Below are 22,829 nucleotides of genomic sequence, written 5' to 3'. Positions count from 1 at the left end.
GACGTTGAGAATGGAAATTATGGTCGCGAGTTCAGGAGGAAAGAAACAATACAGAACGATTTTCGCGTAACTAGGTTTACGTAAATCCTTGCTGGCGAACTTTCGATTACCCAGACATCCAGTATCTAGCGTGTAATTAATTTACTGCTGTTCTCGAGTTCAATTCAGGAGATTATGTCAAGCCTGTTGTCCAAGAAATTTAACGCTAAGAACGTAACCAACTGTACGCTATTCGCTGTTAAACATATTTCATTACGATTTCGTGTTTTTTCTGATCTTACACCACGAAATTCGTCGTGTTTTAAGGCAACAACAAGTCTTAGAACTTTCTCAAAACAGCGTACAGTGTACAGTATAAAGCATACGTATATTTGTCAAGTGACCGGAATATGTTTGTCCCTGATACAACTAGCGAGACTCGTTTCAACCGATGATTGGCCATTGCAAAATCTTCAAACAGACATCGATGACTCTGAGAATTGGCAAGAAAATGTAAATAGAAAAGTATACTTCAGCGATGAAAAAAGTGTTAAGATTCAAGGTTTCGTTCGAATCTTTTTACGTTAGAATAAAATTAATTTACAAGCTCATTGGAAGGTAGTACGCGTGTCTTCTCTTTAAAATACGATAATAATAAAAATAAGGTAAATATAGGAATATTATAGATATATTATAATAAATATACCAAGTAGACCATAAATCATATAAATATATAAGACAGGTATATTTAGTAGATTCGATAATAGATTTCTAAACTTTCAGAAGAATATACAGATTTTCTTATTTTAACGCTCGAAATCTATCATGAACGCACTCCGTTCGAATTTTATTTTAATACTATCTTCTCGCAATAACACCATCGCGACGTAATTATTTATAACTATTACGAACGATAATTTTTCTATCCTTTGTCCATCGCTCAATGATAATAAAACGCCGCTTGTTTAATTTCGTTAATTCCACAATTTCAAAAAAATGCCGAGATCTTACCCATCCTTGACCATTCAATGGTTTAAGGGTTAATAATCGCCAGAAATCCAAACAACAGAGATTCCTCGGGTCGTAAAACGTACCTTCGAATGCTGACCACGAGAAGATGGCCACGGTCGTTTAGCACCAGGCCGTTTAAAATTTATTTGGAGAATTGGCGAACGTCGCCCGAGGCTGCAGCGACTCTAAAAACCTCGGCTTCTCTCGTACGTCGGCCGGGTTGCTTCGTTCCAGCGACTTTCTTCTGGCTGCTGAATCGCTGATCCCTCAGCCCCCTCAGGGTAGATCGTATTCAAGTGATCCGTGGCTAAATTTAGCGGCAGGATAATTTACCGGATTCTGTTGAACGGCTCTTTTACGAGTGTTCGCCTGCCTCTCTGCCTGACATGTTCGCCATGAGGATTTCCGCGATCTTTCTCTCTCTCGAAATTATCGACCTTCGTAGCCGATAGTGGATCCAGCAACTCGTGTAAAAATCCACCCTCTCCTGTCGTTTTCCGGCTGTGTTACGCGTTCGAACCTGTACACGCGTTTCACGTTCGACTTGAATTCGGAATTTTCTTTCGGTGATAAAACCGTGACAAAAATTTCAACCGGTTTTTCGCCGAGATATAACGAATGTAGCCAGCCTTCATCGCGAAACGAAGCAAGTACGTACTACCACTTTGTACGGTGTACGGTGTACGTACAAGGTGTTCCACGTGAACGGGTCAAGATATAGCTACGGAAAGATAGAAGATAGAGAAGAAAGTTTCATTGGGCGAGATTCAGTGGTCTCGGATGATAGACGATCTGACGTGTGTAGACATTTTCGAAATGGAAGTATTTTCAAGATTCTTTATTCGTTATCCCTATTTTTTTAAATGAATTTTTTAAATGTATTTTCTAAATGAAGCTACACAGTTTTTCGTATGGCAATCGACGCGTCTCTAATTCCGCTACGCACTTTGGATCGTTTTCTTTCGTTGTTCGTTTCGATCGTGTCCTCTTTCATTGAAAATAGCGCGAAAAGAATCATCGTTGATTTATTTGAATTTTTGCTTCGATGTTACGCTAAAGCTTTTCTCCAACACCTCGTGCAAGACTTTACGTTTACTAAAAACGACAGTGAGATCGGCATATGCATAAAGACCCGAGAACTACGAGAATACGTCGCAGAAACACTTACGTCTTTCCTAGTTTTCCACTTCGTACATTTTACGAAATTAAATTTAACGATATTTATCTTCCAAGCGAAGTTATACTCTGCCAAAATTACACACTGGCTGCTACGAAGTAGCGACTAAATATTTGACATTCAACGAGAAGATACCAGGATGGCGAAAAGCTTCGATTTTCGTCGGTTTCCGGATACCAGACAAACCACACTTTTAGGTTGTTCGACTCAGTTGCGTGAAGCATCCTGTACATGCACGTTAAGTCTGTTTCTCTGCGTATAAATGTACAGAGTTCGTTCGAGGGAATTTTCAAGGAGAAGTTATTTTGTGCACTATGTTTTTGCGAGACGAACGTATCGCACGATTACAATGCTACGCGTAAGCTTTCCACGTCTGATTTGGATAAACTTGAACGTTAAATTATACCGAGACTAGAATTTTATATCGTGCCACTTGTAAAATTACTCCTTCGATCAACCGGTCGTGTCTTCGAGAGACGAACGTTCGTTTTAATGAGCGCGCGTCTTGTAAATGTAAAGTTTATTGCTCATTAAGTGTTGGTTTGCTTTATTACAGCGTAGATTGAAGATTCTGACGAAGATGGAACGATCAACAACGAATCCCTTCCTCCGCTCTGAACCTATGAAAAATGACTGATCCTGTCGTGTAATCAGAAATTTAATTATACAATATATCTTTATACAGGCTGGTTGGTAACTGGTGGTACAAGCGGAAAGAAGGTGATTCTACGCGAAAAAAGAAGTCGAAAATATAGAATAACAATTTTTCGTTCGAGGCTTTGCTTTCGAGAAAATCGACTTTGAATTTTCGCTCGGTACGCGTGCGGTACGTTATGACGGATCTCACTGTAGATCGTTGTCTCGATGGAAAAATTAAAAAAAAAATTTGTATTCTATATTTTCGACTTCTTTTTTCGCGTAGAATCACCCCCTTTCCGCTTGTACCACCAGTTACCAATCACCCTGTATAATATATTACTAAACAGTATAAGCATCGTTTCTTTAACAACTGTTTATTGTTTGTTAGATAATTTCGTCATTACTTTTCCGCAAAACTTGTTTTTTTCTTAGCAATAGATTCCTGGAAACGATTTTTATAATCTTCTGCAATATCCAGCTTCTTGTAATGAAAACAACGTTTCGCAAAAATCAAAATACCAATAAGATGATTTATTTTGTCTCAAAATAGAAGATCTTTCCTTTCCGTTGGAAAACAACGCTCCTTCTATAGATTTCGTCAGATTTTTATCTTTAATTCGTGCGTATATACGGTATATAGCGAATTAAATCGACAATCAAAACTGCCATCGACAGCTTCTTGAACGACCCAGTAGCTAGAACGGTTACATTTTACCGCGTGCTAATTAACTGACCTTTGATAAGAATTAAACTACGCGTAGAAAAATTTCTAAATAAAGAAAGATTCCAATTACGTCCGTCTCGTTATTTGCAACTGTTTAAATAATTATAATCTGTCGCAGGTGTTTTGAGAGAAATGTTGTACGTATGTAACTGTAAAAAGAGTTACAAGTTAATGCTTCGAGTGCCAGAAATCATATTTCAAAACAGGAAATACTTGTGTTTGTCTTTGACGAATTCTTTTTCCATATCACGATTAATATATTCCAACTAGTTGTTAATCAATCTACGGGCGTTCTACCTCACTGATTCCTGTCAACATTTCGCAATACATACATTTCGAATCATGCGAGTATCAAGGCTCCATTGACAGCCTCTACTGTCACAGGCGTTCGAGATTACTTATTTAGCATAGGAAACCGGCACCACAAATGTATCAGAATAAATATACCAAGCCAGATAAGTCTCTACAACAATACGCTTACGGTTTGATTGCGTTGTTATGCTATTTGAAAACTACAGGATTTAAGCTACGGTTAAAAGAGCACGATGATATGCCACGTTCTTTAAGCTGATAAAACCAGACACTTAATCCTAAATCTAGATAAAACTACGATTTTGATAATGTAACATTGTATTACGTTTGAAGATTTAAAAATACCGATTGTCACAACATTTCAAGATATTTATCGTTGCAAATTATACATTTGATTTCTTGCCAAACTTCGTACATTCATCGCTTACTTTTCTAATGATTGGCATTTTTCACGACCGTTGAAATATTAGTCAAACATCGAGCATAGTATTTTCAATTATCGAACAGTAAACGTCGAAGAACCAATAGGAATGGATTTGTCATAATCTTTTCCTCCTCTGGTGTTTATTTATTTTTCTTCCAAATTTAAAGACGGCGAAGCCTGAAAGTGCACGACGTTCGATCAGGAATTTACGAAAATCGCCGAAATTAACAGACATCTCCGTTTCTCCTGCGACACGGACAATTTTCACTTCCGACACTTGCGTCGTTTACCATTTCTCTGTCATTTCCACTTGTCGATCGTGTCTGCAACCTCGAGGCAACTTGTCAAATTAGTCGCGCGACCAGAGCTTAGACTCAATTCGGACGGAATAACGAGAATTCTCCTCTTCCCTGTTACAGGTATGGCGAGAAACAAAGAAAAGTGGACAGTCAAGAGCTCAGTGGTATACAATTGCTCTCGGCAACTGCTTATCAACTGAAGAAGCCTTATCAGCAGCTCCTTATACCAATCACAATATGGATCGGCATGGAGCAGGCGTTCATCGGTGCAGACTTTACACAAGTGAGTAATTAGCACTGTTGACAACTTCTACGAAACTCTAATTTCACATCGATGTAATCAAACGATGTCTTACGAGCAAAAATAAGGAAAAAAAAACACATTAGCTTTTCGTCTCCGATGTAAGAACATGATTTTTCTTCAACGATCTATGAACGAGATTTTCTCGATGGAGAGTTTCATTGATTTTCGAACACACGATGTCGTCGTACGTGATTACACAAATACTCATTTCATGTATACATAATGATTTACGTAATGGCACTTACGAATATTCGTTTTAATCGAGATATTATAAGATCGATAAGATGTTAAGTTAATTGACGTAAGCGTAAACTATTTTTTATTTTTTATTATTTTATCGTGTTTTATATATCCCTGTATTTATCCCATATTTCTTATTCTATTATTTTTATAATCTTCCTACGAACTGTTATTGTTCGATTATTGTAACGTACAGTCGGCGATTTATTTATACGTTCTAAGCGTACTACGATCGTCCGACAACGAATTCTCTCTCCGTGTAAAACTTTCTCTACGATCTTGCGACGAATAAACTAACAATTTCAACGCGTTTTATTGCGTTCGGACAAAAAGCACGCATTTAAGGATTAAGTTAACGAGTTTCCAAGAGTTCGACGATATATTGTCCGACGGTTGCTTAACGACTCAGGCAATTATTTACGACTCACGAGGCAGAACAATCGAACAACAATGAGATTCGTATAACTTCGCCCACGCTGCTCGTTACAAAATGAACGAGCCCGTTGTCGGTGGAAGCTCGGTTCGATAAGACATCGATTACGAACCAACTATTATGCATTCGAGAATGAATCTCTTCACGTCGAAGGAACCGAAGCGAAGAATCGAGACGATCTCGTGAAACGTGACCGACCATTTAAAAGTATAATAATATTGGTTAGAATAATGGTTTACGCAGAATTATCCAGCCGATTATCCAAGAATTCTTCGTTGCTCGTTTCAGAAATTTGCAAAACAATTTCAATGCTGCCACTCTAGCATACCGTGACGCGTTTATATCGTAGCAAAATAAATAATTTTCTAACAATAACGTTTCTTTAATAGAATTTTTATCGTTAATTTTCGTCATCGGTATACGCTACAACTTGATTCGTCTGCATTCCATTTATTCGCATCTCGTTGCTTGCGTTTTATTACGATTTCATTTACCGCAACGAGGTTCGATAGTTAATGGCCGATTAACCGAACTTTCGCCGATTAAATCCGCTTACATATCCGAACGTGAACTCGTATCGCGTGAACGAACGGCAATAAATAGCGAAGAAATGTACGACGAGTTATACGGATGACGGATATTTATGAAAATTGATATCTTTATAAATGGACTGATTTTCCAGTGAATTGAAAGATCAGGACCTAGCCAGAGATTCGAGTATTATAACTGGATACTGTTAACGCTAGAACTACCTATAGTTAACGCGAAGCTATTTCTACCAAAACCAGTCAAAATGACTGGTCTTTAAAAAAACACGTAACAATAGAATATTTGTATATTTATTACTTTCTTACAGAAGCAATTTCGTGCTATATAGTACATTTTTCGTATTATTAATCCATCTGGGACCACGATCCCTAAACGAGGATCGACACATTTATAAAATTGTAGAACCGGTCGTTTTGACTGGTGTTGTATTTCTACAGTTAGCATCTAATTATCTAGCGATCGATCGGCAATTTTCTTGATAACTGATATCATCATATCGAACGATACGCGGTAGAAATTTTAAGAACGTGTGGGGAGTTGTACAAAACGAAGAAATTGGTTAATTGGCGTTCGATAAACAGATGGCAGGACCCTTTTACTCTTTCACAAATACCAGTCATTTCGACTGGTATTGGTATAAGTAGCCTCGATACAAAATTATTTTCAGTTTGAATACGTAAAAAACAAAATAAAATTCGTTACAATATTCCTTTAGTTATCGTTGCGGAAAAAATATAACACGAAGTAGGAATTTGAAAATAAATTTGTAAAAGCAGTCAATAGCGTTAAATAGTTTACATATTTTTACTCGTTACGCGCATTCTGCCACCTTCCACGTCCCTCGATTTCCCATAAACGCACTAAGAACACGTAATTTACGCGATTTTTATTACAAGTGGAACTACGCGAACTTGGTCTCATCGCCGATATCTCTACGTCTTTTTGCAAAAAAAAAGGTCGAACAGGGGTTCGATCGTAATATCTTACGTGGTATCGTCGTATGAACGTAATGGTATCATGTTGGACGATGAAAATCCATTGGATGAGAGAGAGAGAAAGAGAGAGAAAAGAAGAAACGCAGTAACAAAAGCGAACAGTAAACTAAAATCGTTAATCATTATCCTCATCAGATGCAACACAAAAACCTGGCTAGGATCACCCGGATACTAACCGGATACAGAACGGCAGGTTCGTGATGCGTAACGGCCATGCGAGGTCGTACAATTGTTCTCCGGAAATACATGCTACTGATCACAGATATGCTGAAATATCGGCTGAAGCACGCATCCTTTGGCTTTTAAAGCGCTGAATGACTTTAAATTATAAGTTGTATAATATACGATTGGCTCTGCGTACAACTAAAAAATCGCCAGCATGAAAATGAATGGCGTATAAATACGGCATTGCTCGTAAATATACGGCCGTATACATTCGATCGATCTTTGGTAACGCTGAATTTTCATACGCCAAAGGAAAAAGAACATTACCGTCTGTTTCCTTGAGAAATTGGGTAAAGCGTGCGTTTGAAAGTTATCCATTAAAGAGATAATATTTTGCTAATGGTACGCGAGAATCGTATAAGTATGCGAATCATTAGTATTAGTTGGTATTAGTTTGAAATAAATTTTATTTTTTTTTTTTTGTTTTTAATTTTGCGATTAGAATTTAGGAACCCGAGTCTTAGAAGTCTCCTGTAAATTCCTAGCTTGCCACGTTCGAGTACAGAGAGCCTCTCGAGCAACGTTTCCACAAGATTTAACAATTACAAGGTTCTTAGAACGTCGATTTAGTTCTTTGCGATTATCTTGTAAAAATGATTTACGTAGCGTCATGTGTATAAGTGCAATGATCGTAAAGAATAAAATCGTCGTAGATCCCTGCAATTAAATGACTATAAGCGCGAGTCTGCCAGGTACATTTTCGTGGTAATTCACGTTGCTAATGGACATTCCTTTAAATTTGGCAGGATGTAATTTAGTTACGAAATTCAAATAGAAAAACTCGTGACAAATTCGTAGTAAGAGTACGCGAAGCAGTGGCAAGTAATTTTCCATTCGTTCGCATAGATACGAGGGCAGATTGGAAAGTTCCCGGAATGACAATAGCAATAACAATTAATGCAATTCCCAGCGGTGATTCCTCAAACTTTCCCATCCGTCCTCGTACGTATTTCGTTCGTCCTTTCTTGCCTTAATTTTTCTATTTCGACTTTGCTCTCGTATCGGCGAACCAAACGTTTCATCTAACAAACAACGAAATGGAAAGAGATACGCGTTCGAACAGAAATCTCCGTATTTAAATTTTCTCCGTCTGAATTTCCCTATCTCTGCTTAAACGAATTGAAAATTATGTTCAATCCGCTTGAGATATCATTTAACGTTGCAGAGATACGGATATCGGTTTCGAAAACGAGCAAAACAGCGCGACAGGATTACTGACCAATCGATCATAGTGTCCACGTACTTACGAGCAATGATATAAGTGTAGAGACGTATGCGTATGCAAAATATGAGGAAAAAAGAGAAGGGGAAGAAAAGGAGCAAAAGGAGATGATACAGTTTGGAAGGTAAACCTGTTGGAAACCAGTTCGATGATGAAATATGTGGGCAAATTGGGCGAGGAATAAAGTAATTGGAAGAATAAACGCTACTGGAAAGCATCGGGCATGTTGGGATGCTGACTTCCATTGAATCAGCTGGTTCGACATGTTATAAATAGCCCAGAATCTTATTCTTGCAGCAATTCCCCGATACCACTTCCATACCTGGAATCTCGTGAACCAGTATTTCTTCTTTTTTTCTCGTTCTACTGGTGCATCGATGCGATGGTGTGGCTGGACCCTGCGCAGCTATCACGCACACGAAGTGGCTAAATGAAAGCACGCAGGAACGACGAACGCATCTTCGCAGCATCCACAGTGTCAGCGAAATTTCTTTGACTCTGTAATCGAGTTTCCTTACTTTGGATTCACGTTATCAGCATTGTTTCGCGCGTTGAGTTCTTCCTATCGTGAGAATTTCGTCAAATTGTATTATTCTTATGCGACAGACGATTTTCGAGACACGATGCTCCTCGAAGAAGGAATTTATGATAGAAGTAAATATAGGAAAGAAATGTTTAGTCTCCGCGTTACTTCTATCGTCTGAATTTATTGTTTTCTAATATTTCGGTTGTTTCGAGGTATATTAAATATTCTTCCTAAGTGCGTTAGTTTCTATTATATTATGATTCTGTAATATACAGGGTGGTTGGTAACTGGTGGTACAAACTGAAAGGGGGGTGATTCTACGCGAAAAAAGAAGTCGAAAATATAGAATAACAATTTTTCGTTCGAGGCTTTGTTTTCGAGAAAATCGACTTTGAATTTTCGCTCGGTACGCGTGCACTTTATCATAGATCGTTGTCTCGATGGAAAAATTAAAAAAGAAATTTTTATTCTATATTTTCGACTTGTTTTTACGCGTAGAATCACCCCCTTTCCGCTTGTACCACCGGTTACCAACCACCCTGTACAATAATAATAATTTATTTAATTTCCATCTCGCGAGATTCCAAGAAACGCGACTTGGACTTACAGCTTCTTTAATCACGCACATCCTCGTTCGATCCTCCAACTCGTTCTTCCATATTTCGCTATCATATATTACAATTATAATTCTTTTATGTGATATCAAATATGAATTTACATTTCATATGTGCAAAAACAAGGATTAGATATTGGACGAAAAAGAAATATTTAGTACAGGTATCTTAAAATAACAGAAAAACTCGACAATAGTAAATTTTCATTTATCTCTTCTTTTCCTTGTTGAAAATATAGAATAACTTCTCGATCGTAGAAAATTACAACACATAACATACATTCGTAAGAAAACTACAACAATGAGATGCTCTCATTAACGGTCACCCAGTATGCAGGATAAGATCGCTCACGATCGATTGATCACATTGATCGACTCCATACCGTAGGACTCTACTTATCCGGATTAGTCGCGGAACAAAAAGTTTATATAATTGGAGTTCGTATAATGGCAGTTTGCCAATTATCCCCGCTACCTGCCACTTTTCGTTCGTATAATAGGATCTCGAGTTCAGGTTGACGAGTCGAAGCAGCGAAACTTCAATTAATCGAGCGTTAACCAGGAAACGTGGTTCGAACGAACGATGTTCGCGTAGATGGGCTTCCATCGTAATTTTTAGAAGCAATGAAAATTTCCGACAAATAATTTCATAAAAATACCAGCATTCCTTTCAATTTTATCGCAGAAGCTACGAATTATTTATGCCATCTTTACGTCGTCGAACTCACAGAAGATCAGTCGTTCCTCGGCAATGAAACATCAAATCGTGTAACTTACGTAACGAAATTCAGAAACCAGGAAAAAGTAGAATCGACCACTCGCCTTACGACAACCGCATAAAACTCGGCTTATTGAACACCATCGAACCTGTAATCTTTTTATTACGATCCTTTCCTATCAACTGGATTTCATCGATCCGTTACGAACGATTCGATGTATCCTATCGCTACCTGTAACCAGACATTCCCTGAATCAATGTGAGATCGTCTGTCACGTTTTCGCGTACATTGCTGGATCTTAACAATACTCCATCCTTCTCTTTTTCAGGCCTACATATCCTGCGCGTTGGGTGTGCACCGGGTTGGCTACGTTATGATCTGCTTCGGAGTGGTGAACGCTATTTGCTCCTTGGTCTTCGGCTCTTTGATGAAATTCGTCGGAAGACAGCCGCTTATGGTGCTGGGTGCTATCGTTCACGTTAGTCTTATCGTCGTGCTACTCCACTGGAAACCGCACCCCGATAACCCTTACGTTTTTTACACGGTTTCCGGGCTGTGGGGTGTTGGTGACGCTGTTTGGCAGACGCAAGTCAATGGTACGTATAACTTTGCTTTCGGAGAATACAGCGGAGCAATGGTTCTTGTCACGACGGTCATCGATGACCCTCGTTCGTCGCTACATTTTTCTGCGCTATCGTCTACGATAAGATAAATTTCACGGATTAATAGATCTTCAACGATGCGAATGATCAGTTAGCTTGTTACAATGTGGTTGATATTATTGGGTTGGCGACCAAGTGATTGCGGATTTTGTCATTAGGCGTGTTGAGATATGTATAATTTCCTGTGCTGGACTGGATTAAACGCGTAGTAGAGATACTTGTGTGTGGGTATCAGTGTGTGAAGGTATGTGTGTGCGTGTGAAAACGGATGAATGTGGACTATTCAGTCGGTTAACAGTCGGGTATAGAAGAAAGTGTTGAGACGCGTACAAGCGTGTATCGATGAATATATTAGGTTAGGTATATTAGGTTAGGTTGAGGTTAGGTTGGGGTTAGGTACAGCACGCGTACCGGGCGAAAATTCAAAGTCGATTTTCTCGAAAACAAAGCCTCGAACGACAAATTTTTATTCTATATTTTCGACTTCTTTTTTCACGTAGAATCGCCCCCTTTCCGCTTGTACCACCAATTACCAACCACCCTGTATAACTATTCTAATATTAATTCCAAGTATAAATTTAGTGTTCCTGTAACGTTATTTCGGCTTCAAAGATCCACAATTCTCAACAAGGTGGTATTGAGAAAATCCGCAATCACTTAATTGCCAACACAATATTGCGGCAGTTTGTGGGTTAAAAATGCGCAAATATAATATAACATAATGTTTCGCAATGATTAAACGTTACGGTATAGCGTATCTCGGCGTGTATCGGTGGCTGCCAGGGTAAAGTGCAGGAAATTCACGTGGTAGTCGTGGGAATCTTGCTTTTAACTACTAGAATATACGTTATTATCTAAAAAATCGATTATCAGCTGTTCGATTATCATGAATCTCTTACATACGCTGATTTTTATTAAAACAATTTCATTTATCACTATTTGAATAACTATGAGAAGAGATGGGAACGATGATAACGATGGATTGTTTTTAACGAGGCAGTCTGATTATTTGTGTCGGTTTCATGGTACGTTACAAGTGAAATTAGATTCTCTTATCGCGAAATTCAATCAGAATATGTAATAGATAATAGCAAATAGATAACAGGTAATAGATAATAGTAAATGTAAAAGAGGAAAAGATATCTAACGTAAGGTATGAAAAGTACCTTGACATGGATTTATAAAGGATTATTAAACTACTACAGTTCCTTATTTTATCTGTTATTAGTATGAATCGGAAACTATTTGACGTACAGTTAGCTAAGTTTAAATATTAACAGTTTAAATATTTTTCTATGCAATGATCTTAAAATATACCACGTATGAGTCATATGTAAAATAAGCGTTGAAAAGAATGGAAAACAGCTAGTCGCAAGCACAATGACAAGTACGTACAAAGACCGATTTTTCATACGAAAATGGACAACTAGTAGCAATGTTCATTCGACACGACGATTAACCGGAACTTCTCGAGGTATAGTCTTTTCTTCCTCTTCAAGAATTCTCCGTTAATTCGTGTCTAAAGAATGCCATTATCAACTGCCCTAACTGGTTAGCCTCGTCTTGGAAAAAGGAAAACTTTATTGTATGTTTGTCGAATGGCTGATTATGGCATACTTATATGAGACTTCGAGTTGAATATTCAATTCAAATCGATGGTTTATTAGATTCCTTTATTTTGTAATCGAGACATTTTCTATTGACAGGATGAAATATTTGTCGAACGTCTGCTAAAGAGGAATTAAATTATATCCAGAGAAACGGATAGATACTGTTGATAAGAAAGAAGAAAAAAGAAAAAGATTGGAATTATTCCAAGGAGAAACTTAATGACGTTGAGATTACTTAAAGGACTTCTTTTTCTTTTTTTTTTTTTTTTTTTTGTATGTCAATTATTCGCAAAGTAGCTATAGGAAGAAAAATCCAGTACAATTAGGTCAATCTTTCTTAGAAGATACTCGATTTTATACGGTTGTATAATTTTCTCGACATCGTTGATAGTTTAATCGTAATGTTTCGTAGAAAAAGTTCGGCGTAGAAGTTCAAACGAAAAGTCACCGATACGTTTATTAACGAATACGATTTTTTTATATTCTTCTCGAATTTAGGAAACTTCCTAACAAAAAGGAAAACACGATTAGCTCGAACATGACTAGAAGGAGATAGGAAACAATGAGAACTGTGTACGAAAGAATTACGCGATATTCCGCTGAAAGGAAAAAGAGATAAATCCAAAAAAAAAAAAAAAGATATAGATACCGATGATGGATAAAAAAATTGGAACAGCTGGAGGAATGGTTAAGGAAGATAAAAATACTGAGGAAAGAAGAGTTAGCAGAAGCAATCGGGCTGGCTAAAACGAGATAACAGTTCCAGAATAGAAAGACTCTTAGCATGTGGGTTTGAGCAACTGGGTTAAGGATAGTATAAGCATAAAGTATGGAAGGATAAATGAGAAGATCGAAGGAGGAAGCGTGTGGTTAGAAAAATCGTAAGCGAGTTGTATTTCTTGGCCGCGAGTTTGAAACGAATTATTATCATTATTATTATATAGCAATGTCTCGAGACAACGACAATTCGAAAAAGCATAAATTGCCAATGGAAAAGTTATTTCTTGAGTTCAAGAAAGTCAATTTAACTATCTCGGTAATTGCGAAAAAGTTTAATTCGATTCTTAAATTCCATCGTTAACGAACGTTCGAAAATTGACCTAATTGTTTCTTCTCGATTTGCAGGTCTATACGGAACACTATTCAGGCGTAACAAGGAAGCCGCGTTCTCCAACTATAGACTATGGGAGAGTGCCGGTTTCGTGATAGCATACGCATACAGCACCCATTTATGCGCCCGTATGAAGCTGTACGTGATGCTAACAGTGCTTCTTATCGGGACAATTGGCTACATCATAGTGGAACTATTGCATAGGCGTAAACAGAAAAGGCTGAAGGCGATCGCGGAGGATCCGAAAGCGGCCCAAGCAGAGGCGAACCAAGTGGAAGAAACGGACGACGAAAAGGACGATATAGACGACGATATCATTATCACTCATCTCTGAAGCAATATCACGATGCGAACTCGCGCACCGACGAGGAATCTCATCAGTGTCTCAAGCTCTTCTCTTTTACTCTTCCTTATTGCTTTTTCCTGTAATAACGAACGCAGCTACCTTTTATCAGTCGGCGAAGATGCACGATGATACATCCGACATAGATAAGCGAGCTATCGAAAACTGACTGAAACAGTGGTATCACGATTGTTGCTTGTTTATAGGAAGCGTAAGGGATAGTAGGCGCGGTTTTTGTTTTATTTGTTTTGTTTAAAAGAACGTAGGGCGGGAATCGATACGATGAACGATACGAATATATAAAGAGGAAGAATGTTCATCGATTACTCGTGTTACTGATATTATACGAATTTGCGATGAAATTGTAAGTCGATCTCGGAGATGAATTATCAGTAAGAAATATCGCTGGATTACGATAAGATGGAGAGAAGGTTTTACTCTTATTAGAGCGTTCGAAAATTTCTCTTTTTTTTTTTTTTTTTGTAAATTGTTCGCGCGTTGATCGTTGATTTTATAAATTTCACTTTAGACGAGCTTCGTTCGTTCTTCGCTACGTAACGTAGCGCGTGTTGGCGTAACGCGCGCCGACGTTTCTTTTCTTTTCTTGCATCGAGGAACGAAAGAAAAGGAGAAAGGGAAACGCAAATCGCGCACGCGACAAAGCTCGCGACTCTGTACTTGAAACGCGTTTCTGCTGAGAAACGAGCAGCCACGAGACACAGCGTGAAAGAATAAAAGAAAGAAACCGACTCATACAAAATTAATGAGGGATAAGGAAAATGCACGAAGGGTGTATACCTAGACGACGATCAGTCCCGCTTCGTGCACGTGTTGTTACACGTATCGCTTGCAACGGTTCAACACACAGCGATTCCATTGTCGACCGTTAAAACGAATTGCTTGCCTTGACGGTGCTAGAAGCGCGTTCCGATGCCATATTCGTCCTTATGCGTTTACATAGTCTATTCGAGATCTTCACCTAAGCGTAAGTTTAATTATTGAAAAAACAGAAAAGAGAAAAAGAAAGAGAAGAAAATGATAATAGGAACTAAATTAAAAGTATCATTGAAGTATCAGCCATAAATAAACTATTATATAAATCAGCGAATTTGATTTCTTCAAATAGTACAAAGGGGAAAAGATCAAGAAAAATAATAAAATACGTTCAAAGAACGTATACGATAAGTAACAAAATTACTTATACAATGAAAATTATACAATAAGAAATATATGCAACTGAAAGTAATTTCAAATATTAGAAATATATTATTTATTAGATTCTGAGACAGGAAAATCACAAAAGTATTTCTAAGTACACTTTGTTACAAACTATCTTATTATTATTGGACAATAAACAACCTCTCGATATACTTTTTATTTAAAAGTACATATATGAGGTATTATTACAAAATTCTTTATACCGTCTTATCATTCTACAAATTTTTGTTATATTTTCAGTTGTAAAAATAATTTCGTCGCTCATTGTACTCGTTATAGATGAACAAGCAAAAGAGACCATTCGTTAAACGAATTCGTGACGTGTTGACTATTCGTAGATCGTACATATTCGTAAGATGTAAGACACCTCCTCATTGCCACTATGTGGAAGCGCTTCGTAGCAACTTGCCATTAAGTTTTATCGGAATTTGTGTCGCAGTTTTGTGATAAAAAGATCGGATCTTCTCATGCCGAGCGATTCGATCGTGAATCCGCTTATCTTGTATATAGATTATGGATAGCAATTGTATATGCGGTGAAATGGATATTCCATTTGAATGCGTTGTTCTGGCTCAGTGAAGCCACGATTTTTCAAACTGTAAACTGGCCGACTTCGTGTCTTTGTTGTCTTTTTTTTTATTCATGACTACAGATGCACTTATTGTCAGATCAAACATCCACTGGATCGAGCCTGTAATTTATATTTTAACTATTCTGTGACTAAAATATTTGCTAAACTATGACGACAACGGGATAATTTATTTTATTAATTTAAATCATGGGCACGAGGTTCTCTATTCCGAGACACATTTTATGGAATTTGCAAACGATAAAGGAATTTCAATCGGATGATATTTTCGTTTTGTTCGTTTGATTGATGCAGGCTAAGTCTGTCGTGGAAAACAGGCCGGGATTGTGCATCTGCATTCGATCGATGGAACCGAAACCGTCGAAGAGAATCAACTCACGAAGAAACATTTCCAAGGAACATTTCACGTTCACCATCGCCAAGAGTATGACGAGGAGGAAGAGCGTAGATCGTAAAATTCTATCCGATGCATTTCTCTCGTACGTGCACCACGAAATGCTTCCAATTGTCAGTAATAATCGAAATCATGATAATAATCGTGAAAACGATATCGTGATTGAGCATGATCTTAATTACGTATGTTAGAGACAATAACGAAAAATTATGACGTATTAGTAGTAGACGTAAGGAACATTGTAGTCGTTAATTTAACGTTAAGTATTCAGAAAAATTTATTTTATAGATCATCTTTCTCTCTTTTCCTTTTCTTCTCTTTCGATATTCCAAAGAAAGAGAAAAAAAGGAAAAACATGAAAGTAGGCAAAGGCGAATATTATTATACGTATGTATTCTTCTTTTCGCGAAAATTCATGATCAATTGTTTTCGTAACGAAGGACCAAGCCAAGATGATTATATTGTTATCCATATAGAATAGTCCCAAAATGGAGGAAGGAAAAAAAGAAATATAAAAGGATAGTTGGTTCTATCCCGGACGTAATGTTGAATCAGTATTTTGTTAATCGAATCGAATTGTATTATGCGTTAGTTATTACGATCGTTCGATGATCACGTATGATGAACATACTGACCTACTGTGTATTGTAATATCATCCCTCTCGACAGTATGTATTCCGTCCACCAATCGATAAGATTGCTCAAGAATCTTTAACATAAGATTAGAGTACCAATAAAACCTATGTCGCACTTACATCTTTTTATATATACTTACGTAATATGCATATATATTTTGCCATTTCGATGGGACCAAAAATGTACTTAATAATTTCCAAGAAAGTAAATAGTTTCCGTTTAATTTGTACTTCTGACTAAGGGAAGAAGCATATTATGGATAAACGTTGGTCGAGGAAAATTTGACGAATCGTTTGACTGAAATCGTACGGCTGAAATTTCTATCGTTAACTTTCACTTTTCTCGATAGTTCGGTAGATAGTAGGGAAACAGACTAGAGAGACGTATTTCTTAATGTCGTAACATTTGTACAAAAGGAGGATGAATCTTTTGCGGAAAGTATTAAAACAATACTCTATACAGTTGTATAAAGGAAACGTGCACGTGCATCGTGTTGTTTTCCTCCCTTTCGATAAGTCGAAAGCAATATTTCATTACAAAATTTGTAACAGACTATTGCACTTGTTGTTATTTCGGTACCTGTAACATCTTTTCCTGTAACTGAATAGTTGATAATTCATTCACTGGTGGGGTTTTCCCAATTTTTACTTACACAGGATTATCGAGGAGGAATTTTTTATTCTTCCTGAACGATTGCTGTAGCGTTTCGAAGAGGGAAAAAGATTGGATAAAACGTAAGTATACATATAGATTACACATTGTTTTTTTAGTTGGTAAATCACTGTTTATTTACAACTTTGTTTTTTTTTTTAGATTAATTAGGCCACTTGAGCAAGTAAACTTAATATATAATGAACTACTTAACAATACAATCGTTGCGAATTATTTTCGTAACTCTGAGCTACGAGTTAAAGTTTTCATTTAATGATATACTGTAAATTTATACTAACAAATTTTTGTAATTAATAACTATCCAGGAATATTTTTATCAATATAGAAGACAATTTCTAAACGAACTCTGATAATTTATGCGACTACTCTTCCCTCTCTAACTATTTAATTAAAGTTCACATAACTTTACAATTGAATTTGTAAAAACTGTTTTATAATATATGATATGTGTGTGTGTATGTGTGTGTGTGTGTGTGTGTGTGTGTGTGTGTGTGTGTGTGTGTGTGTGTGTGTGTGTGTGTGTGTGTGTGTGTGTGTGTGTGTGTGTGTGTGTGTGATTTGTGCTCATATGTGTGTGCACATTTGCAAAATATAAATACATTATTTTTTATTGCAGTTTGTGCAAGCTCTTGCCACTTGCACCTATCGAAATTAATTATATATTTTGATACGATTACACAAACTTTTTTTTAATAACCCTCGTCATTACAAATGTCTAATTGACGTTATTAATATTTCTATGCTTCTTTTTCCTCTAACCGAAATACGTTCGTTAAAACTGTACTCGTGTATTAAACGCGAGACGTAATTTTTTATTACTTTAAATTGTACTCAGTTTCCGTTTCCGCATCTACGAGAACTTCTACACTGTTATAGCGTTTCTTATAATTTAAAGACATTTTGACGCAGTTCAACTAAATTATTCAGAAAATATTCATCGCTTTCTTGCTTAAACATAATGATACATATACTAGGTAAATATCATTAGAATTACGTAGATTACGTAGATTCTGTGCTTGATACATTGGAAGATCAAAAATTCAACAAAATGTGCAAACAATTCTTAATTCTAAACAGAACTCTATACAATCAATAACAGTAACTACGTATTTTAATACAGATTCGAACATTTTATATTCTGCACAACTACTTTAATGGAAGATGGAATTAACAAATCAACATTTTAATATGTAATAAACATTTTTAAAGATTCTATTGTAATAAATAATAGATCTGATAATAACGAATGAATAAAAGATGAACAAAAGAATAACGCGTATGGCCATTTATCGTTTAAAACTCGGATATACTATTCTTTTTTTTTTTCTTTTGTAATGTCCTGTAAAAAATATAGTGGAATATATGTATGCGAAAAATGATACATACGATTGATAACATTCTGCTGCCACTATAAATCTATACGCGTGTCTAAAAGTTAATATCACGAACAAGAACAGGAATTCTCTTTCTGTGTATTGTCAACACATTGAAACGATGGATATGCCTTTCTTCTTTTTCCACGTTTATGCAGTACATAAAAAAATATTCTGGTTTAGAGTAAAAACGAATATAAACTAACCGAAGAGTATTATCTGGTTCTTTTACTAATTATTTACTAACTAGTGCAAACTAATGGTGTCCGCATGCGCGCGTGTCGTATCTCAGTAAAAATTGACTATGTTCTTTTACTTGACTAGCTTCGATATGTATTCGCTTATCGCATTTATTCTCACAACCAGCCGAAATCCATTCCGGTCAATTGGTAGAAACGTTGATTGAATGGACGATAAAAATCTCTCAATCGTTGTATGGCTACAGGATCTATGTAAGGATGACTACGACCCTTGTTCTTACCTTGAAATTTATGAAATACATATAATTAGACTCCTCCTTAATGCAGGAAATATGTTTCATATTATAGAATCTCAAATGATACGGATCTTAGAGCACAAAAAGTTCGGTATCATAAGAAAATTTGTTTATACATACAACTGTGAGAAACCAACCCCACATTTATAGTTGTATTTCATAATTTACGTGTACATGTTCTAGAAGACTTGCGATAATTTTGCCAACATATTTGACAAATTATACGTTATACATAAGTCTGTAGTATTTTTTAGGAGGCAATAGCATTTTGAGGGATTAACAGGAATTATTTTTAATCAACTCACCAAGGCAATGGGGTGTAGGACGTTCCTCAGATTTGAGCAGACAGGGGAACCCCTTCGTGGCATTGAAATAAAAATGTTTCTCGCAGATAACTCTTTTTAGGCCTAAAAAGTCCTGAACCCTGGTAATCTCAGCGACTGGATCCACGATCAATCTTTCTCCAGAGACGAATAAAAATTGTGACAATGGAAAGTACTGAAGCCATCTCTCTAAGTGTCGCGCGTACACTCCGATCTTCAATGGGACCCACGTTGTGTCCACGATTTTCGACCCATTAAGAAACGCTAGATCCTCGAACTTTGGCATGTTGGCTCGTTTACTCTTCACTTGGGTATAATCAGATATCGCTCGAGTAACTGGATCCCTTACTACGAGAATCAATTTCATCGCAAGATTCATGCGTTGAACTCTTCTCGGTACTTCGCTCGTCACGAAATACGACGGGGTTTTCTCCATCGTGATTTGAGTGGACAATGTCGGAGGCATCCTATGCCTAGAATATACCGTAAGAAAAATATTTGATTAAGTCACATTATTAGTAATTTTTGTAAAATAAAAATAACTTCTTAAGAATGTGCATAGGAATATTGGCGAAATAAAAATAGTTAAGTACAATGACGTGCTAAAGTTTCCAGCCAGACAGATTTTTCTTTTTCGCTTTATAAAGAATTTTAAGTAATATTACCGTTATTTCCTTTTGCTTATCATACTGGTACAGTCAATATTATTTGAAATTCTTTTAGACATCATCTTTCGAATATCAAGTTAAAAATTTATTTGGTCGAAAATTTTAGAACGCCACTGTGTATACTAAGATGAATACAAACCACGAAACAGTGTAACAAACCTACCTATACCAATGAAACCCCTTGATGTAATGATGATCAAAAAAGTGAACTTCGGATCCAGCTGCGCGAATAGCAGGATGCAATCTCAAAAATTCTAACAGAGCTCTAGTCCCGCCTTTTTTAACTCCAATTATCAAAGCTGTGGGTAATTGTTTACTCGGCATTAAACCTTGCTGTCTCAAGATCTGATACTTTCGCAAGGATCCTGTGTTCCCTTTAACGCTGTTGTTGCCTGTCCAAAGCGACACCATTTGAAGCTTCGATACTTTCGTGTGTTTCAATTCGACATCGCTTATCAGAGAGGATTTCTTGATCGTTAGACGATCCAGATTCGGGTCGTGTGCGAGTGGAACGAAATTTCTCGGTTTTTGGAAGGTTGCTTTACCAGGCAGGTTGTCGAGTAGTAAGGAATTGTCGATTAAAAAGATCCAGATGAGAATTACCAGAAAACAAGCTGGAACCAGGATTTTTTTCGACCAAGGCCCTTTTCTAAGTTCCATCCTGAACTTAAGAATCGTCGTATTTCACTGGCATCCTGGATTCCATTCTATTATCAAGCTTTCAGTCTTCTACCTCCATGCTGATATGTTAGGATAGATATTTTTCTGTCTATCATACCTATAAAAGATATTAAGGTGAAATTTATCATAGACGTATTTAAAAATAACATGCATTTAATTTAATTCTAATATTAATTCTTTCTTAACAGATAAATTCAAATAAACATTTAAATTTTCTGTATCTATTACATCTATAAGAAATATTTATTTATAAAGCTAATATAATTCTTTAATATATAATTATAATTCATACATTTATACACACAGACATCAATTGATTTCTTGTTATTAGAACTTATATAAAATATTTACAAAAATAATATATAGAGACTATAGTATAACAATTTAAATAGATATTAAAAATAGGAATCCCTTAATGTATGGTCTTTAGAACATTAACGTGTCTCAGTTTACCCAATCATGCTTGATGTACCGTCTGCATCTCGCATGAGAGGGTTGCATATGTGCAAGGTGCTCAATCAGCCTACTGTAAAATATTAAAATATTTTATAACACACCGTAAAGTATTTTAAAATACCACTGTAAAGTATTAAAATATTTTATAAAACATATAAATAAAAAGATACCCAATATTACAAATAATATTTTATTTGTAATAGGTGTATGTATATATATATATATATAGATGTATTTTCTTGATCCAAAACTGAGTTATATACATCAAAATCTTCCAATAAATTTACAGTACATTTCAAAAAGTATTTCGTTTTCGTTCATATTCATTACGGTAGTGATATACAACAAATTCTGTCTGCCAATAATTGCAATTACTTCTATTATTATCATTAAACGTAATGAAAATTTTTACAATATATTTTTTATATCATACAGTCAAATATATTTGCTGTAATTAAAAAGAAATTGCATACAAGAGGAAACCCTCATATTAACGTGAATTTCATTCATTCGTAAGATAAAAATGGAAACTAGAAAATCACCTACGTTGAATATCAAGCAGGCAACCTATCTAAACAACATAAATTATTAAAAAGTGATTGCATATCTGTTGCAACATACCTCCATGCCGCAGAGTGTCCAAGCGCACGTTAATTTTATACGGTATCCATAATTCTATCGTGATATTCGATTCTTTCCGGTAAATAGATGCGAGGATATGTGATTTCGTTTTAAAGGAAGTGCACACATTTAACGCATTATCAGTCGGCGCGTTCGTAACAATCGATAACGCGGAACAAGTAGAAGGGAGAAACGGTAGTATAACACAAAGCGTATCGATGAGATTTCATAGCTACCGAATCGGATAACGAGAAGTTGAATTAAACTTCATCCTCTTCGAGCTCTTCTCGTTTTCTTCGGATGTAAAAATGCTGCAACGTTTGTTAATCGCATGGCGCGCTAAAAACCTTTCCCTCTCGTGTTGCTCGCCAACATAGTTGTGAACTGTACGACACTAGCTCCACTCTTCTTAACGTGGAACAACTGGGAAGCTCGTTAGGAAGCAATATAGATCTTATGATATCGAGCAACCGAGCCCAGCTGAAAAATCGAAATATGTAATATCGTTTTATCAATAAAAGATTAAGGTACTAGAATAAAAAATATTCTTTTATCGATAACTCGTGAAATGTAATTGTATAACAG

General features: G+C 36.3%; 2 protein-coding genes across 5 annotated transcripts in view; one reads left to right on the top strand and one right to left on the bottom strand.

The window, feature by feature from the left end:
- The window catches only part of LOC117208813 (UNC93-like protein), a 57,075-nt gene extending 39,568 nt beyond the window's left edge, over nucleotides 1-17,507 (top strand). For all 3 annotated transcript variants that reach the window (XM_033450209.1, XM_033450211.1, XM_033450210.1), the window contains exons 4-6: nucleotides 4,686-4,848; nucleotides 10,720-10,987; nucleotides 13,789-17,507. In XM_033450209.1, the coding sequence (XP_033306100.1) occupies nucleotides 4,686-4,848; nucleotides 10,720-10,987; nucleotides 13,789-14,108 (751 nt within the window). In that variant the 3' untranslated portion in view covers nucleotides 14,109-17,507. The remainder of the gene's footprint in view (nucleotides 1-4,685; nucleotides 4,849-10,719; nucleotides 10,988-13,788) is intronic.
- An 815-nt stretch (nucleotides 17,508-18,322) lies between these two features.
- On the bottom strand, nucleotides 18,323-22,657 carry LOC117208798 (heparan sulfate glucosamine 3-O-sulfotransferase 6). Of its 2 annotated transcripts, none has more exons than XM_033450169.1 (4): nucleotides 22,481-22,657; nucleotides 20,650-21,264; nucleotides 19,801-20,291; nucleotides 18,323-19,480 (listed from the first exon to the last, which is right to left on the bottom strand). In XM_033450169.1, exons 2-4 carry the CDS (start codon nucleotides 21,144-21,146, stop codon nucleotides 19,356-19,358), a joined length of 1,113 nt encoding a protein of 370 aa, XP_033306060.1. In that variant the 5' UTR covers nucleotides 21,147-21,264; nucleotides 22,481-22,657; the 3' UTR covers nucleotides 18,323-19,355. The 2 variants fall into 2 exon arrangements, with proteins under 2 accessions (XP_033306060.1, XP_033306059.1); XM_033450168.1 differs by having other exon boundaries at nucleotides 22,245-22,656.
- Nucleotides 22,658-22,829: the final 172 nt, after the last annotated feature.

The sequence above is a fragment of the Bombus bifarius genome, unplaced genomic scaffold (assembly GCF_011952205.1).
Source record: "Bombus bifarius isolate JDL3187 unplaced genomic scaffold, Bbif_JDL3187 scf7180000008162, whole genome shotgun sequence".
In the NCBI taxonomy this organism is placed as follows: domain Eukaryota; kingdom Metazoa; phylum Arthropoda; class Insecta; order Hymenoptera; family Apidae; genus Bombus; species Bombus bifarius.
Note: the sequence above shows the minus strand (reverse complement) of the source record. Positions and strands in the feature narration are given on the sequence as shown.

Coding starts and splice junctions, on each gene's coding strand:
- LOC117208798 (XM_033450169.1), bottom strand. CDS start 21,146: ATGGAACTTAGAAAAGGGCCTTGGTCGAAAAAAATCCTGGTTCCAGCT. Junction 20,292..20,649: donor AAGGGGTTTCATTGGTATAG/GTAGGTTTGTTA, acceptor GGTATATTCTAG/GCATAGGATGCCTCCGACAT. Junction 19,481..19,800: donor TCCTACACCCCATTGCCTTG/GTGAGTTGATTA, acceptor ATAAATTTCAAG/GTAAGAACAAGGGTCGTAGT.